This window comes from Notothenia coriiceps, unplaced genomic scaffold (assembly GCF_000735185.1).
Source record: "Notothenia coriiceps isolate Sejong01 unplaced genomic scaffold, NC01 NC01_scaffold00024667, whole genome shotgun sequence".
In the NCBI taxonomy this organism is placed as follows: Eukaryota; Metazoa; Chordata; class Actinopteri; order Perciformes; family Nototheniidae; genus Notothenia; species Notothenia coriiceps.
In genome coordinates this window covers 982102-996082 of record NW_011357368.1, presented here as the reverse complement: position 1 = coordinate 996082, position 13981 = coordinate 982102, and the positions used below count along the sequence as shown (strand labels likewise).

The 13981-nt window shown below is 40.4% G+C and overlaps 2 protein-coding genes across 3 annotated transcripts in view; one reads left to right on the top strand and one right to left on the bottom strand.

Annotated features, from left to right (window-relative positions):
* The first annotated feature begins 1015 nt into the window (after nucleotides 1-1015).
* LOC104955164 (uncharacterized) lies at nucleotides 1016-3567 on the top strand. Of its 2 annotated transcripts, none has more exons than XM_010782410.1 (3): nucleotides 1016-1213; nucleotides 1320-1416; nucleotides 2815-3567. In XM_010782410.1, the coding sequence occupies exons 1-3, from the start codon at nucleotides 1024-1026 to the stop codon at nucleotides 3032-3034; spliced, it is 507 nt and encodes a 168-aa protein (XP_010780712.1). In that variant the 5' UTR covers nucleotides 1016-1023; the 3' UTR covers nucleotides 3035-3567. The 2 variants fall into 2 exon arrangements, with proteins under 2 accessions (XP_010780712.1, XP_010780711.1); XM_010782409.1 differs by having other exon boundaries at nucleotides 2695-3567.
* Nucleotides 3568-4208: 641 nt separating this feature from the next.
* xpnpep1 (X-prolyl aminopeptidase (aminopeptidase P) 1, soluble) overlaps nucleotides 4209-13981 on the bottom strand; it is an 18630-nt gene continuing 8857 nt past the window's right edge. The window contains exons 6-18 of the mRNA XM_010782717.1: nucleotides 10433-10500; nucleotides 9463-9673; nucleotides 8187-8276; nucleotides 8013-8063; nucleotides 7175-7233; nucleotides 6756-6833; nucleotides 6606-6677; nucleotides 6377-6437; nucleotides 6163-6232; nucleotides 5630-5803; nucleotides 5414-5490; nucleotides 5102-5200; nucleotides 4209-4495 (exon numbers count right to left, since the gene is read on the bottom strand). Coding sequence (XP_010781019.1) covers nucleotides 4376-4495; nucleotides 5102-5200; nucleotides 5414-5490; nucleotides 5630-5803; nucleotides 6163-6232; nucleotides 6377-6437; nucleotides 6606-6677; nucleotides 6756-6833; nucleotides 7175-7233; nucleotides 8013-8063; nucleotides 8187-8276; nucleotides 9463-9673; nucleotides 10433-10500 — 1230 coding nt within the window. The 3' untranslated portion in view covers nucleotides 4209-4375. The remainder of the gene's footprint in view (nucleotides 4496-5101; nucleotides 5201-5413; nucleotides 5491-5629; nucleotides 5804-6162; nucleotides 6233-6376; nucleotides 6438-6605; nucleotides 6678-6755; nucleotides 6834-7174; nucleotides 7234-8012; nucleotides 8064-8186; nucleotides 8277-9462; nucleotides 9674-10432; nucleotides 10501-13981) is intronic.

Below are 13981 nucleotides of genomic sequence, written 5' to 3'. Positions count from 1 at the left end.
TTCAACTAATTGCATAATTTCTCCCATGGTGCTGCAGGGTGAAGTGAGGCATAAGGAAGGAGAAGAATGCTGGCATTGTTGCCTTCTTGCTGGCTTTGGCTCTCGCATCAGCCCATGGACAGCCTGATCTCCTGTACTGCTCACCCCAAAACACCAAACAAGCAGTGACGCACAGATAGGCAGGTGAAGAGGTATGGTAGACAAGCATTCTGTGTCTGATCCGTGGAGATGCAGTTAAATGTCTCGTTCAAAACCAGTGTCAAGTTGTTATACTGCAGGCAAAGGATTTGCAGTAAGCTTTTCAATGATTTATTGGGTTCTTTTGGGGTTTTATATTAAGCTGAAGGTGATAGTCGAGAGAAAATGTGCAATTCATGAATTGCCAATGTCATCTCCAGCTACTCAAACACTTTTTTGTCAGTGTAAAATGACACTTTTTGAAACGTGTTCTGCAGATCAGACTAAAGAAACTATTTCTAAATCTAAAATTGAACTTTTGGAACTTGGTTGTCAAATATTGATATGATATTGACATTTTCTGACATTATGTCTCTATCAGATAGATACAATATATAATGTTTAATAATACTAATAAATATAATGCAATGCAGACGTTATTTAAGTATAAGTAAGATGGCACAATTCACACCAATGTTTGACATGAGTACAGATGTTCTCTGTTGTTTAATTTATCTGATGATTCAGGTTGTAAAACCAGCTGAAAACTCAAAAGAGCACAATTTTCAGAGAAAACTGTAATTGAGTTCCTCTTTGATTTTTTCTTTCACATTTTCAGTGGTGGTTTCTCTAGTTTTGAGGTCACCACTCAAAGTTTATTACAAACAGTATAAAAGGCCCAAACGTCCCTCTCCCCTCAGTGTCCCCCCAAAACGCTGAGCAGAATAATGAGCAGTAAACAAGGGGAGCTGAGGGGAGGGAGAAGATGGGGTGTCCAAGTTGAACTGATGGGGTGACAAAAGAGGGGGAGTCTCCACAGAGACTGAGAGGAGCTGTTCGAGTCACATGGCCCGGGTTTCTATTGAAACCAGTGGGAAGAGGCTTGAAGCTCAGCCTTTAGTCCATGTTTTGGATGCCAAAGGCAGCAACATGAGTGGAGCCCACCAGGACGGAGAAATAATGGCAGACAGCCTCCATGTGAACACCACGGCAGCTCTGGGACTGCATGACCAGGAGATGGACTCAGCTCTGTCTGGTGTGTTGTTCTCTTTATATCAGTTGAGTTTTTATTCACAATGGACTTTCTGATGTGGTAAAGTGCTTCTTCTAAGTAACGTGTGTGTTTCCTTCCTTCTACCCAGAGTTCAAAGTGTTTAACATTGTCATCATCGCCCTGGCCTTGTGTATCCTCACTATCACTGGCCTGTACTGCATCACCGTCTGCTACAACCGCACCAGGTGAGGATCAGATACCAGATGAGTCTTGATACTTTAAAATATGTCACCTTTATTCAGAACCATGGAAGTGTTGGGAGGAAATCAGACATTTAAATCATGATGGTTTTAGTTATGCTGTCTCATGGCATACACTGAGATCGTATGTCCTTTACTGACTTGGATAGTGTGTCTGGGTAGAGTTGTCTCAAGTTGCCAACAGCTGCTGTGCACTCTGTTGAAAAGACGATTTCTGCTGTTAGCTAGCTAGCAGCTTTACTTGCCTGGTATCAAGGTACCATTACAGCATAGGTGAGAAGTAACCAAGTACATTTACTCAAGCACTGTACTTAAGTACAATTTTTAGATACTTGAACTATACTTACTAGTATTTAAATGTTGTTGCTATTATATAGTTCTACTCCACTACAATTCAGAGGTTAATCATGTACTTTTACTCCACTATATTTATTATACCTTTAGTTGCTTTACAGATTTGGACGAATGATTTGACGAATCAACAAGAGACTTTAGTTACACCTGGAGAAAAATTCACATGCTACCTTACAGTAAAGAAAGTAATTAAAAACAGCTTTGATAAACTAATTAATGCATCAATAACTATAATCAAAACATATAATGTTTATTTTTCTGAAATTGACCAATCTGCATAATAAGTACGTTCAGTAAATTCTGATGCTTATACTTTTGTACTTTTAGTTAAGTAACCTTTTGAATGCAGGATTTTTACTTTTAACAGAGTATTTCTACACTCTGGTACTTCTACTTTTACTAAAGTACAAGATTTGAGTATTTTTCCCACCTCTGCATTACAGACTGCTCAGTTGACCCAATCAAAAAAACTTTCACAACTTATATTTGTGTAGGGTTGTGTTCACAGGAGCAAGAGCACACACAGCTGATAATTCCGTTAAGTAGCCAAGATGATGATAGCTGAGTGTGAGAAGTAACCGGGGTTTCACAGTTTTGGACCATTATTACTGGACCATCTGCAATGCATTTTACTTCTAAGTGTGAACCCACTTATGCACTCAAAAAAGCAAGTATAAGAGCACAGATGCGTAAGATTAGCAAACTAACCAATCAGGGCAGACTGTGTTTTTGGGAGCCGAATGTGAATACAGTTATATTTGTACAGACAGTATGAGAAAAAATAAGTATTTTTTTGATCATTTAAGCATCAAAACGTATTCTAATAGACAGCCAAAGATGAACTTGAAAATGAGCTCAATATGTCTCCTTTAAAGTCATTAGTGCAATTAGTCCCATCTGCTCCACCAGGCAGTCAAAGAGAGCCCACGTGTATGAGAGCGCAGTGACCCGAGGCGAGCCGGCGGACCCCGTCGCGGTCAGAGCAGTAACAAGGTCCACCAGCTTCATCAACCCTCTCGCCTTCTTCAGGAAACAAGAGGCAGCAAAGGACAACTCCAGGATCTACTACATCTACAGTAACCCGCTGCCTGTGGGCCTGAAGGAGGGAGAGGAGGAGTGCCGGACTAAAGCCTCACAGGGAGAGGAGGAGCAGACTGCACTGATGCTGCCGCTGTCTTTTCAAGAGTACGCGAAGGACCCCTGCAGTGGCATCACCCTGGACCCTCCCATTTTTTACATGCAGCTTTAGAAGGTGTTAAAGTGTTGTGTTGTGGGACTGTGACGAGAAATGATCTGAAAGTCACGAGAGAGACACTGGAATCTGAGAGGTCTGATTTTGACCCCTGCACCCAAGACTGACTAAAGTTATGTCACCATGTACACTAAAGTGGGCACTCCCATCTGTTTTTAGGAAAAGACATAGCCTGGGAATCTATAACAGAAAACCTGCGTCATAGACCGGGTACACTATACCCTTTTAGCAGGGTTGCTCTTAAATTACACCATGAGAAATGTAGGATATTATGGCTTATATACTCATACTGGGACTTAGGTTCTGAATATTCCATCCACTGCTGCTTCAATTTAGACCATTCTTAGTTTTAATCTGTGTTGTTAGTCCCATGAAAGTACAATACTGAATCTAGGTGTAAAGAGAAACAAAGTCAACAAATCTCTGTTGACTGTTTCTGTGTATTTCACTGTTTTGAATACAAAACAATGTGGATGTAAGAGCAAATATCTGTAAATATATCTGATAATAAACTGGGCAACTGCATTTGATTTTACTTGAAGAAATTTACCATTTTGACATCACTGGCTATAACAGACTGATTGACAATTGGGTAACAAACACATTAAGTGCCAGCAAAACCAGGAGGAGAAGACTGCAACCTAGCACACAGGGATGTTAATTTCAAGTAATAATCTTGAATATTTCCATTTAAATAAAATCTATCATGACGTAACACAATGGATTTAAACCCATTGAATTTGCAGAATAAAACAGGGTGTCTGCGGAAACATTTACGGGAATTGCAAGTTCACTGTTTGGTTCTCTGCAAAGAGTGATCTAAAAACACACCTGCATTATTGCTTATCACCCTAGGTGCAGCCAAAGACAAAGAAACTGAGATCTAAATTGTAAATATAAATCTTCTTAGAATGGCACAGCAAATGTTTTATAAAAACAGAACATTCATTTATCGTGTTTGTAAGGCATCAATGATACATGCGTTTTAGTAATATATGCTAAATGTAGGTACAGGACAACGCTGCCACTAATACTCATGTATATTTCTACAGTTGTCATTATAAATATCTTTTGTAAAACCATATAAGGATAGTGTTATTGAGTCGCCAATTGTTTCATTCGCCAAGCTGAACACGACACTGCCATAGTTAAAGACGTACGAAAGCATTTCTTGATTTTGTAATGATCTTTAATAAAACTGCTGATACAATGTGCTTTACAAAAGAAGCCAAGTGTGAGACACAGAGAAAGATGAGAAAATACAAACGTTTATCACTGCAGAGCAATTAATCATCTTTGCTCCAGGGCAAAAAGGATGGTACTGCAGAAAAGTCGTACTCAGGCGATGGGCTGGGTCTCTCTGATGAGCCACTCCAGCCCCCCCTTCCTGTCCTGCCTCTCCAGCTCTGCTCCGATCACCTCCCGGCAGATTCTGTGGTACTCGTTCACCCAGTCCCGCTGTAAACAGAAGAGAGCCCGTCACACCATGAACAGACTAAAGTAGTGCATGTTATGACTGAATAGCTGATATAATGGAACATTTAAAACGTTGTATGATTTTCTTACAAAGTGTTAACTAGGTTAAAGGCAATTATTTGTTGTATTTTAAGTGTTCATCATCTTACCAATAAAAACACATTTTCAATGGCTGAATTTGTATTTGATGGTCGACTCTGGTTTACCTTGGCATTAATACTGCATTTATGTTGTATACTATACATATCAAGTACTATTCGTAAACTATTCTAGCATTTAAATACACTTCATCATAGATCCCATTTTCCAGCGATAGAGAGCATTTACATTTTGTAAATAGAATACTATTTACAAAATGTAACATATTTCTTATTTCCCATATATATATATTGTAGATTAATTGCGTATTATAATGCACACATTTCTCCATACATAAATGTAACTTTTATTAAAATTTGTCTACGAGTATGAATATATTTTTTATCTAGATTTGAAGCAATTGTAATGCAACCAAATCCCTGCTTGGGATCAATTTAATATGTCTGATGATTTGAATGCTTAAACACAATCACACTGGATATCCCTTACCTCCTTCTGAGTAAGCAGCTCAGTGTTCATCATCTTGACTTGGATGGGAACCAGAGTGAGGGGCTCAAATGTCAGGCTGCCCCTGTTTCTGTAGTTGTACTGAACACACAGACAAGAGAATATTCACATCCGGATTTTCTTCATAATTAAAACTGCCATGATCAAACTCAGTAAAGAAGACCTGAATGAGGAAAAAATGGCTTTCACCCAATGACTGCCAGTGAAAGGTTTAACATATTGTTCCATGCATGCAACTCTATTATTTCCATGAGTATTTGAACATGAGGCCATGTTCTCAGTTAAAGGACCTACTTTGGGCTTAGCTGGTACAACAAGGACAACATTTTCAATACGAATGCCAAAAGCTCCATCTTCATAGTACCCAGGTTCTAGAAAAAGAGAGAATTTATAACATAATCAAACACAGAAAAGGCAAAATAATGAGTTTTTGAGGACGTAAAAATCACATGACAAGAGACAGAATCACTGGCTCAACCAAAAACCCTCCCCTCCCTCCCCCTGCCTTACCATCACTGACGATCATGCCGGCCTGCAGCGGCTCATCGGCAAAGGTCTTGTAGCTGATGCCGCACGGCCCCTCGTGGACGTTCAGGAAGCAGCCGACGCCGTGGCCCGTCCCGTGAAGGTAGTCCAGCCCCGACTCCCACAGGGCTGCGCGGGCGAATGAGTCCAACAGGTGGCCTGGGTGTGTGTGTGTGTGTGTGGGGGGGGGGGGACGCAGGATTATAGTTAGGGATCGCACTTGAGTAGGGTAAGGTTTTAATTTCGCTCCATCAGAAAGCATTTCTCCATTTTATTGAAACTTTGTGACACCTGTGTTTCCAGTGTCTAAAACGGATTGCTCTCATAGGAAAGCTATAATTTAAGTCATTTCTGTTTTTCAGAGACTAAGAATAAAAGATCTACAGTATATTCAACAAAAAACTAAAGGAATATATAAGAACTACCATCTGAATAAATCATTTTATCCTTACAATTTTTCATTGCTGTGTAAAGTGTAAAGCTTAATCGTGGAATAGTGTCAGAGAAGAGGAGAGCACCTTTTGTTCCGTTGGGGAAAACTGCAGCACTGACAGCTATGTGTCCCTTCAGCACATAGGTAAAGCATTCCTTGAGGAAAAGGGGAGAATATATAATACAAACATATTAAATCAAATTTGAATAATTAAATCAGCTTTAGTCAATCAACCCTAACCTGAGATTGAAATTATTTTTGAAAGTGAAAACCATGAAAATGCAAATATCCAAATGTACCTTCTCGTAAGCCGATGGTGTCCCAAAGTGCACGGTGCGTGTGACGTCAGTGGTCCCATCGCTGCCAAAGACAGACATTGAATACAGATGTGTGTTAGTAAGAAACACATCACTGTTCCTATGTTTTCTTGGCATTAGAGGTGATTAGTGTCTGAATTAAGACGCAAAGGTCATACAAATACTAGGCAGGGCAATTGCAGTTGATTTATGTAATATTGATCTTGTTTACACATATTGAGCTCCAGAGTCGATGAGGTAAACTTCATTCAAGGAGAGAGTTCTGTTGGTTTCAGGCAGGGGTCTAAAGGAAAGAGAAACTTAGTGAACTATTATAACAGAACGACAAAAATGTTTTCATTAAAAATACTGGCCAGCTGACCTGTAATGTATGATGGCTCCGTTGGGGCCGACGCTGGAAATTGTTGGGAAACTGAGGCCAACAAAATCTTTCTGTTGACTGAAAAAGACAAAATTATACTTAAGGAAAGGATATTTTCCACACAAAAATGCATTGATGACAGGAGATGTAATGTAATGTTCAAATGTTGTAGGATCACACTGGCACACTAAAACAGATACAAAATCAACAAATAATATTCATTTCAAAGCTTTCAGTAAACATTTGACTTCACTTCCCTGTCCAGTAGAGGGGGATATAACTCCAGTCACTATCGCAGAACAGTTTAAATTGGCATCTCTCCATGAAGCAATTCAAGGACAACAGAAGTTTAACTGGAAGTTAGGTAGTGCTTACTGGAAAAAAACATCCATGACAAATAATAATCATAATTAACATACCTGCGTAATTCTTCAGCCTTGTCGGCAGCAGAGATCTCCGTCACCGTGGCTTTTGGAATCTTAAGAACCAGGTGATGAAGAAAGGAAGAAAATGGAACAATGTATTTTATTATACAAAGCTTGAATATGTTAAAAACTGTGTTAAAACTCTGTATGCCATAGTCATGTATCGTATAGTTTAATGCTTTAGCAATATAAGCATGTATAACAGAAATCCTTAACATGGGTATTTGTAAAAACTTGTGTTGAAAAGTACGCAATTCCCCTTTCGAGGAGAACATCTGTTATGTATTTGCTTGCAGGAAGTAAACATTTAACCACAGCAACGAAGAAGGACACCTCTAACGCACCAGCTTGCACGCACAGGATGTGACAAACCACGAGGTGTGTTCATTAAGGTCTGTGTTAAAAGTCTAAAGGGATAAACTAACAAGGTAAAGTTAAAATGGTGTAAAACTGATGAATGGAGGTAGTATAGAAAGAAGGGGGTTTCTCGGTACCTCGTGGTGGTGTGTGAGGACACACCTTTTATGCCCGGACTGAGTAAAAACCGAAAATATTATAACACAGGTAATGCGGAAAGAGTTGATATACATCAGTAACTTTCCAGAAACCATTTATGAAATCATGATCAATTAAATATTATTATGTGAGAAAAAGTTCACTTTCCATCACATTTTTTTTTAACTACGTCACAATATTACAAATATCCAAAGGGTTTTCTCCCAAATTAGCGAATTCACTCATTAGGTACAATAACCTAAATGTTACAGCCTATAATATCTTCTCTCTTCTTTGGAACTCAAAATATATAGCCTAAGAAACATAATGAAAATACCTCCTTTTCCAACCAAGCAAAGAGTTCACATAAGGCAGCTGCATCCTTGATCTGTTGGGGAAAAGTGCAGAAGACGAAATACATTATCTGTGAGGTGAGATCAGTTGTATCAATCATAAACTATTAATTAGTAAATGCACACAACAGATTTTAAGGCACTCATAAAGTTCTTACATGGGCCATTTTCATGCCTTGAATCTCAGTGGCGTTCTTCACAGCTTTGGCGAGGCAGAGGGGAGTGTAGGGAATCGGAGTCCTGTGGATCTGAAACACATCAAGCAGCAACAAAGACAATTCAAATGTGTATATTAAAGTATTTAAAGTAAAGTTGTGTGCTGTCAGAGCCAAGAGAACCAAAATGCCCATCTGACATCAGACAGTAAACTGAATTGACTTTGTTGATCATTTTCATGCAAGGATGAGTCTAGATCTAACTGAATGATAAAACACAATAGAATATGGTTAAAGTCCAGTGGTGGAAGAAGTGTTCAGACATTTTACAGAAATAAAAGAAGCACCACTACATCAACAAATAAAAGTGCTAAATGTATCATCATTCTCAAGTTAAAGTGTGAAAATATTAGCATCAAAGTACCAACATTTGAAGTTCTTATAATGCAGAATGGCCCATTTGAAAACATTTCGTGATTTAAAAATGGTTTACAAGTGATTGAATCCTTTTAATTAAGTAAAAAGTTGAATATTTGCCTCCAATATGTAGTCAAGTGTAAAGAATCATACAATTGAATACAAAATTAAAGTAGAAGTACCTCAAATTTGTATTTAAGCAGCGTATTTGGTCACCTTTCATAATTCTTCACTAACACTAAGAAAGTGGATCACATCACTCCAGTTCTGAAGTCTTTACACTGGCTTCCTGTGTTTCAAAGAATTGATTTCAAAATACTGCTGCGGGTTTGAAAAGCATTGAATGGTTTAGGCCCAGACTCTCAGGTCTTCTGGGACTGGTCAGCTTTCTGTCCCGAGAGTCAGAACTAACATGGAGACATTCAGTTATTATGCTCCAAATATCCAGAACAAACTACCAGAAACCTGCAGGTCTGGATTCTTTGAATGTTTCTTTTATTATCTTTGCATTTTGATGAATGCACTTTGAATTGCCTTGTGTTGAAAGGTGCTATATAAATAAACATGCCTTGCCTTGCCTCGCCTTGCCTTAAATTATGAGTGGTTTTATTTAAAACAAAAGGGATTCCTATTATTAAAACATTGTGCTCAATCATAACCTGATATATCAGGAAGTGTATGTGTTCTGTCTTTCAACAAGTACGATTGAAACCATAGCTGCAAAAGACAAAACATTTGAGCCCCTTACAGGAAACTGAATGTGGAATTGAATTAGAATGACGAGACAGGTGTTGCTTTAGGCGTAGCCCGATCTATGAATGAGTAAATCACCGCCTAGTTATGTTCCTGGCTGCTCTCTCACCTTGGGGATGACCTGTGTGAGAGCACAGCTGGCCTTGTCGCTGATCCACACTTTGTCCTTGGGGCTGTGTGCCGCGCAGATGGCCTGCAGCTCAGAGTACACCGACTCGTACGGGTACGTGTGGACGCTCATCTCGGGCTTGCAGGGGGAGTCCAGCTGCAGGTGGTCTCTCAAAGCGGGAACAGAAAGACGCTTAAGGTCCACAAAAAGCCTGCAGAAGGGAAGGAGTGGGGATAAAGGGAACTCAGGTGAAAACCTTTCACCTGCAGTTTGGGTAGTTTTAAAGGTCCCCTATTATACTGTTTTTCATCAATATATTACAGGTCTCAGATATATACAAACATGTCTCTGAAGTGTTTGGCTCGAAATACCAAACAGATCATGCATTGTAGCATTCCATAATCCCCTCTGTTTCAGCCCTGTTTTAAAAGTGCTGATTCTCTGTCTGCTACTTTAGATGAAAATAAGGAGCCACTCCCCACGCCCCTCTGAGAGATATTTGGTTAAAAAGAACAGAATTGTGCTCTAGGAGGAGATTCAGGTGATAAGGGGGGGGGGGGGGTTACCTTGGTTGGTGATTGGCTAATGGTTAAACAAGCCAACAAAATCGTTATGACATCATAAAGTGGCCAAAATCTAATCAGCTCATTTTCAGACAGGTTTTTATATAAATGGATCAGGACAAAAAGAGAGAGAATCTTTTTTCCTGAAACATTCAGAATCTCTTTACACAGAGGGGACACATGTGTATGTGTAAAAGACATGAACAAGTGGATTTTGCACAATAGGTGACCTTTAATATTTATTGGGGTTATGCTAATGTTTGTACTTTCATGAATGTCCTGACAGGTATTCTACTGATGAAGGACAGTGCTGGCGTAATTACGTCTTCACCAAAGACCCCATCTACTTTACTGGCCTGGCCTCGGAGCCGGGAGCTCGCTCCATGAACGTCAGTGTCTGGGGCTACAGAGACGCCCTCCTCAGCCAGTACTGGATCTCCATCACCATCGACTTCAGGGATCTGCTCACCAGAGACTGTGCGTGACAGGACACATTGTCTGGGATACAAACAAAACTGACCTGTCAATCATTTTGGTGTCTGATTGAGTGGTTTATGTAAACAAAACATTTGATGGAACCCGCAGGTGGTGATTGATGGATCTATTGTGCAGTTGGTTTTGGCCCACTGCTTGATGGCCCCATCAGTGCCCCAAAGATGGGGGGGGGCATTTGGGCTGGGCTACCAAAGAGGAAGTTCCTGCGGTCCTCAGGGAAGGGACTTTCTGTTGCTGGAGACGGCGGACATTTTCGCTGGTCACACGTCCGCCGGGACCCCCTGTTCGTTGCACCCTTGGGATGACTTCCTTGTGGTAAGTACATGCTTGCCCCAAAATTCATACTAATATTATATGTCTTTTACTGGCTGCGGGGATTATATTGTTTTTTAATTTGGAGTCAAGTCCTTTGTTGGTGTTTAAAGGGTCTTGCAAGTCAAGGAAAAAAGATTTCGCTCAATTAAATTTGACTTCTACTCAAAAATTCAACCAAAATGGGGATGCATCTTAGGATGCAACATAAAACTACAGTAACTGAGGGACTATTTCCATATAAAGTGTCAAACTTGTTTATGGAGTTTATTAGTTTGTAGAAACGTTATCGGGTAGATGAGTCATTTCCTTTGAGAAGAAAGAAGTTACTGGAGATTTAAAATGTTCATGTAAAATCAAATAATTACAGATGCAGATTGTAGGACATGTAGGCTTCTCTTCCCCCACCGCCTTTGCTCACCGATTATTTTGTCTCTCTTGCAGTTGGGGACTTTGGTTACTCCCGTTCCGGGAGAAACAGCCTCTGAGTGTGTTGGAGGCAGGCCGGGACCTGAAGGGCCAAGTGTGGGTTTCTGTCTGCTAAGGGCAAAAGAGGCACTGCGGGGACAGTGGGTGAGTGACTGTGTGGGATCCTCTCCTGTGTTTATTAGGCACTTACATGATTCCACTTCAAAACTTGGTCTATAATGATAAGTCTGGCTGATATGTTTATCCATTTCCACTTCTTATACAATATATTTCAAACATTTTCCAAACACGTATATTGCCAACATTCTTCTTGGTATGGTGTTAGATAGAAGTAAAGGGATAGCCGGTTCAGTTGGTTGTCCAGTAGAGGACAGTAATGGAGGGAGAGTGTAAGTAGAGATCAGGGTTCAGGGGGAGCAGAGGAGGGGAGAGTGACTCTAATGCTTTCAATGAGGACCAATGAAAAAACAAACTATGATAAGGAGGGACACGCACATCTCAGAGGTCTGATCTGGGACGTTGAACGGGTGCTGATCAAAAATTGGGGGGATTAAGTTAGCAAAGCAAGAACAGAGTTATTTGCAGGGACTCGAAGATTCCATTTGAAAGGATTGTTTAATGGTGCTGTTGTAATTGGTTTGAGTGAATGTTGGGGACATAATCGGAACATGACATTTTGGTTCCTAGCCATATCTTCTTTGCGATTTTGGGTATTTATGTTTTTAATTAGCAAGGGCAGGGGATTTTTAGGATTTTCATTGCCATTGACTGGCATTCCCCTTTAGCATTGTTCGGACTTTAGTTTGTGCTCTGATGGTTATCTTGATTCAACTCTTGGAAGTTGGACTTGGAAAAATCCTAGTGTTCCGTCTGTGTACGCCAGTTGTGGTGTTGTTGGAGGCTCCGGCAGGTGATTGGTGTTGGGACTTCTGTACTTGTCACGGTTTTTCCCCAGTTGAAATTGATCTTTATTGGTGTATTCCATTATTTTTTAGGTTACACGTTATGTGTTAGAAACATGTAAACAGTGAGGGATTCTTAAAAAAAACATTTGCCTTTTGATATAAAAAAAAGGGGGCCATGTTTCTTCTTCTTTAAAAAAAAAAAAATAAACTTAATATTAAATAGGATGGATCATTTGTGAGAGTTAGGTGGGGTTGGCACACACATTTTTGTATGGTCCGTTACAATATGACTGGGATTGTTGATCTAACTAAATTATACCAGTAGTTGTGAACTGGTATCGGGACCCGTGCTGCTTTTGAGATGTGTTATCCGGAGTGGTAGGGAAGTGAGAATGAAGCTAATGCTAATCGTGCTTGGATGTGTCGTTGGTCATCAGTTTAGTGAATTAGATCCCCGGAGATAAATGCTGAGGGAGGGAAATAGGATGCCTTGGTGCGTAAGAAGAGTCCGACGCTCGGCCATGTATAAGAGGCTGTAGTGGAGCTGGAGCCTGGGTGGGCCCGTGACTTGCTGGTCGCTAACCTCCCGGCGTACTTCTTGTAATAGTGGTTCACGAATGGTGAGTGGTGCTTGTCTTGTCGTAGGCTGCCTTTGCTGGTGTGGTCTGGTTCCCGCCCACAAGGTTTTAACAGTGCCTCTTGCCGCCTTGTTGATTCTTGTTTTGCAGATTCGGGACGGGGGTCTTGGTGCGCGAAGGAGTCTGGCACCATTGTGTATAAAACAGGGTCCTCATCCGTCATGGTGCTGAGCATTGCAGCCCGGGAGGTCGTCTTCATCAAGGAAATATGGTCTTTGGTTGGGTGGGCAGGTTCAGTGTATGTAGTATATGTTTATATGTTATACCAGGAGTAGTGGGGTCCTGTTCCTATAAATGCCAGGGGGTGGACTTCGGTTAATTCTTTTGTATATTCAGTTTTGTATTTTTTTTCATGGCGCATCATGTCTTCTAAGCTGTGTGTTTTTCCGAGTACCAGATTTACCGGGATCATTGTATTTTTGTGCCCTGCAGCGTTCCTGGTTCAACTGGGTCCTTCTGTGTCTGCTCGCCTGAGCATGTCGTAGGATAATGTGCTGTTGATAGGTTTATGGGACTGGCTCCCTGGCTCGTTCAGGACCACTCAGTAATGGTCTTTTGATGTAGATGTTTTCACGGGGGACGGATGTTCAGATATATGAGGTACGGTGTTGTGACTCTTTTTTCGCTGTTCTGCATACCTCAGGATAAGATAAAAAAGTCGTCCTAGATATTATTGTACATTTTGTGTACTTATTATAGATGTGGCCTTCTTCTTTTGTGTGGTGTCTCGCTGTGAGGACCCTATATTAATTTACTATTGTTGTGTATTTCTTTTTAAAGCATGCTGTGCTTTGTAATGTGTTCATAAATCCTGAGGAAATTAAGATGAAGTGGGACATCAGAGAAAAAACAACCAACCGACAAAGAATGATCCTGCAGCAACAACTTGGATGCTGTACCAGTTGACTCTTTAGGTTGCCTTTACGTGTTAACTGTTACTGTCTACTCCTGTAAACTCTCCAGCCTGCTTGTTAGAGTCTGACATGTGGTTTCTTGAGGTTTGTCTTTTTTTTTTTAAATGTATGGATGTTTGGTGGAGTGAGCAGGTAGATATGGTCGAAAAATATAATGGGATAATTGTTTTTTTGACATTTGGAAAGGATTGGTCTGATGCTGGTGTAATTCCATACTTTCTGCTGGGTTGTGGCTCCTGCTTGGTTGACAAGTACGTGTAATC

Coding starts and splice junctions, on each gene's coding strand:
- LOC104955164 (XM_010782409.1), top strand. CDS start 1,024: ATGGCCCGGGTTTCTATTGAAACCAGTGGGAAGAGGCTTGAAGCTCAG. Junction 1,214..1,319: donor GATGGACTCAGCTCTGTCTG/GTGTGTTGTTCT, acceptor CCTTCTACCCAG/AGTTCAAAGTGTTTAACATT. Junction 1,417..2,694: donor GTCTGCTACAACCGCACCAG/GTGAGGATCAGA, acceptor CTGCTCCACCAG/GCAGTCAAAGAGAGCCCACG.